General features: G+C 46.3%; 1 protein-coding gene across 1 annotated transcript; it reads right to left on the reverse strand.

Annotated features, from left to right (window-relative positions):
- Positions 1 to 1308: 1308 nt before the first annotated feature.
- LOC110887707 (cell surface glycoprotein 1-like) lies at positions 1309 to 2590 on the reverse strand. Its single transcript, XM_022135279.1, has 2 exons — positions 2249 to 2590; positions 1309 to 2196 (listed from the first exon to the last, which is right to left on the reverse strand). The coding sequence occupies exons 1-2, from the start codon at positions 2588 to 2590 to the stop codon at positions 1309 to 1311; spliced, it is 1230 nt and encodes a 409-aa protein (XP_021990971.1).
- Positions 2591 to 2876: the final 286 nt, after the last annotated feature.

Raw genomic sequence — 2876 nt, forward strand, 5'->3', positions numbered from 1 at the left:
TGAAGGCTTTGACGTCGTCACCATGCTCATGATTTGGGGTGCCAATCCCTAAATAAAACGCTCGATTTGCTTGAACTCCGGATCAACCATGTAAGGAACGACGTGAGATAGGTCGTGAAATCTCTGCACGTATTCAGCAATCTTCGGACCATCCATCTTGAGATTCCAGAATTCAGTTTCCAATTTCTGGATCTCGGCCCTTGAACAGTACTTCTTGCGCATGAGTTCCTTCATCTCGTCCCATGTCATGGCATATGCAGCCTCTTCTCCCAAGGTCTGAACTTGGAGATTACATCATGATAGCGCTCCGTCTAAGAACAATCCAGAGATGTAGGTGACCTGGTGCTCCGGCGCACATTTGCTCATTCTTAGCACAGAATCAGTTTTCTCCGTCCATCTAACAAAAGCTACAGCACCCCCGGTGCCGTTGAAATTCAGAGGCTTACAGTCTAGGAACTGCTTATAGGTGCAGCCTGTACAAGCAACATCATTCACAGAAAGCATTAGCGAACGTACATGGAATAGCCAATTGTAACGTAATGTGTCTTTTAGTGACTTAAACATTACCAAGAGGTGGGTTACTTCCTGAGGTACCTCCGCTGTGCTCAGAGCGTAAGGCCTCGTGTTGTGCTATTGCTCGTGAAATCCGTTCTTGTAGCTCAGCCTCTGTTATGGGTAGCTGGTTGTCTCTTCGAGGAGGCATCTTCTAAAAGAAGATTGTATAGGTCGGGTCTTAGGCATATAAGTATGTAGTACGTGTATGTAATAACATTTATCAACGCAAGTAAACACATAACATCACATTCATATCACCAGTGTATAATTCAACAATGAATATAATGCGAATATTGCAATTGAGCTTGTATAAATCGTTGACCACAAATAAGTTACATGTTCTACAAATGTATCGTATCACATCAAAAGGGACTACAGGGTCACACTACCCTTGTCCAAAGTGTCTACCAATCTACAACAGTCATAATAATCAAAATGCGGTCTTCAAAAGGCTCCGTAAGCTAGGCTTAATAGCGACACTCTCATCAAAAGTAAGCTTCCTGCATAAAACCAAAAACCGGATATGCTGATGGTGGAGGAGGAGGAGGTGGAGGAACAAATAGCAAGCTGCGCACGTGCGCTAACTCCTCCTCGAGAGCATGAACGCAACGCAACAGATAACTAATCTGCAGCTCCATGGTAAGAAATCGAACGTCAAAATCTGGATAAGGCAGAAGAGGAGCAGGTGGAGTCGCAAAAGGTGACTGACATGAACAAGGTGGAGGACGTGGAATCCTCTCAAGCTCCATAACTCTATGACAAAAAAATCTCCTGCTGAAGCTGCAAGGACAGGAGTAGCTCACCCCTCGTGTAGCCAATAAAGTGGGAGGGATGGTATGGATCAGAAACTGGCATAGTGTTCGGCGGAAACCATATGAGTGGCTCGCCTGACGGTGCAGAAGTAAAATGAGTTGCAGGTGTAAATTGTGGCATGAAGGAAAAAGCTGCTGACACGTGTGGAACATGGCCAGGCTGCTGGCTAGACGGACCTTCCCCTGGACGGGGTGGAGGCATATCCTGCAAGAATGTGATCGGCAGGTCAGTGCGGTTAACATCGGATATAATTGGGTGAAATGGGGCGACATCAACAGGTGCAGGTATGTGTGGGGGAGTAACAGGCTCAACAAAAGGGGGCATATCATCATCATCATCCTCTATCCACCCATTGCTAGTGTATGCGTAACGGGGATCTATCTGATCAGCAAAAGCAGCAGGGTCAGTGGGTGCAGGAATCGGATCGGGTACAAGTGGTGCAACAACAGGTATGCCAACAGGTACAGGTTCATGATCATGATCAGGCAGAGGATTAGGAGCAGGTATAGGCTCGGGTGCTGGCATCGGCTCATGAGCAAGCGCCTGCTCAGGATCAGCAGGTACATCAAAAGGCTGATCGTCGGGAACAAAGTCAATCTCATGTCCGGGCTCATCGTCATGATCAAAGTCGTGTGGAATAACAGGTGCAACAGACAGGGCCGTGTCAGAATCAGAATCAGTGGGGTAACGCTGCAATCCCAGTGCATGCAAAGTGGTGGATGACACAGACTCGAAAGAATCCGGACCAGAATGATCAGATGAAACCTCAACGATAGGAATCTCAATGAGTGGAACAACAATGACATCATCAGTTGGAACTCCATCTCTCTGAGCAGCATCAGGGGGGCCATCAATGAAAAGATCGACATCATCATCAGACAACATCAAAAGGCAAATCCTCGAGAGGAAAAGCCACAAGAGGCAAAGGGGCGAGGATCGGAACCACGGCATGCTCATCATCGGGATGTCCGAGGATGAGATGGTCCTGGTCAGGAATAGGAACAAGAAAGGGATCCTCTTCGGGTAAACCATCAGCATGCGGTACATCGTCGCCAAAGTCAGGTAATGCAAAAGGCTGGATTTCATCGTCGTCATCTGACATCATCTCCGGGTCACTCTCAATGTCGGAGGTAAAAATCTCTGGGTCTGGGACAATCTCATCATCCGAAAAAATGGCCATGGGGTCGACAGTATCTGACAGTCCACTCTCAGATGAGGACATAGTGTCTGTAACAAAACAATCACAACATATGCACATACATCAACAATCATCATTAAGCATGTAAGTAATAACAATGTAAGCACGTATTCATCCTAGTCTTCCCAGACTATCCCACCAGCCTCTCAGACTGAACTACCTAGTCTCTCAGACTGAACCTCCCAGTCTCTCAGACTGAATCAAGGACATAAATTTTGAAATGTGTTTAGTGTCTTTTGTTTGTAAAAATGTTTGTTTCGCGGATCTGGGCGTTGTATGCAATGAAAATATGTTGTGAAAAACATTTTCG

Source organism: Helianthus annuus, chromosome 11 (assembly GCF_002127325.2).
Source record: "Helianthus annuus cultivar XRQ/B chromosome 11, HanXRQr2.0-SUNRISE, whole genome shotgun sequence".
In the NCBI taxonomy this organism is placed as follows: domain Eukaryota; kingdom Viridiplantae; phylum Streptophyta; class Magnoliopsida; order Asterales; family Asteraceae; genus Helianthus; species Helianthus annuus.

Coding starts and splice junctions, on each gene's coding strand:
- LOC110887707 (XM_022135279.1), bottom strand. CDS start 2,590: ATGTCCTCATCTGAGAGTGGACTGTCAGATACTGTCGACCCCATGGCC. Junction 2,197..2,248: donor AGGATTTGCCTTTTGATGTT/GTCTGATGATGA, acceptor GATGCTGCTCAG/AGAGATGGAGTTCCAACTGA.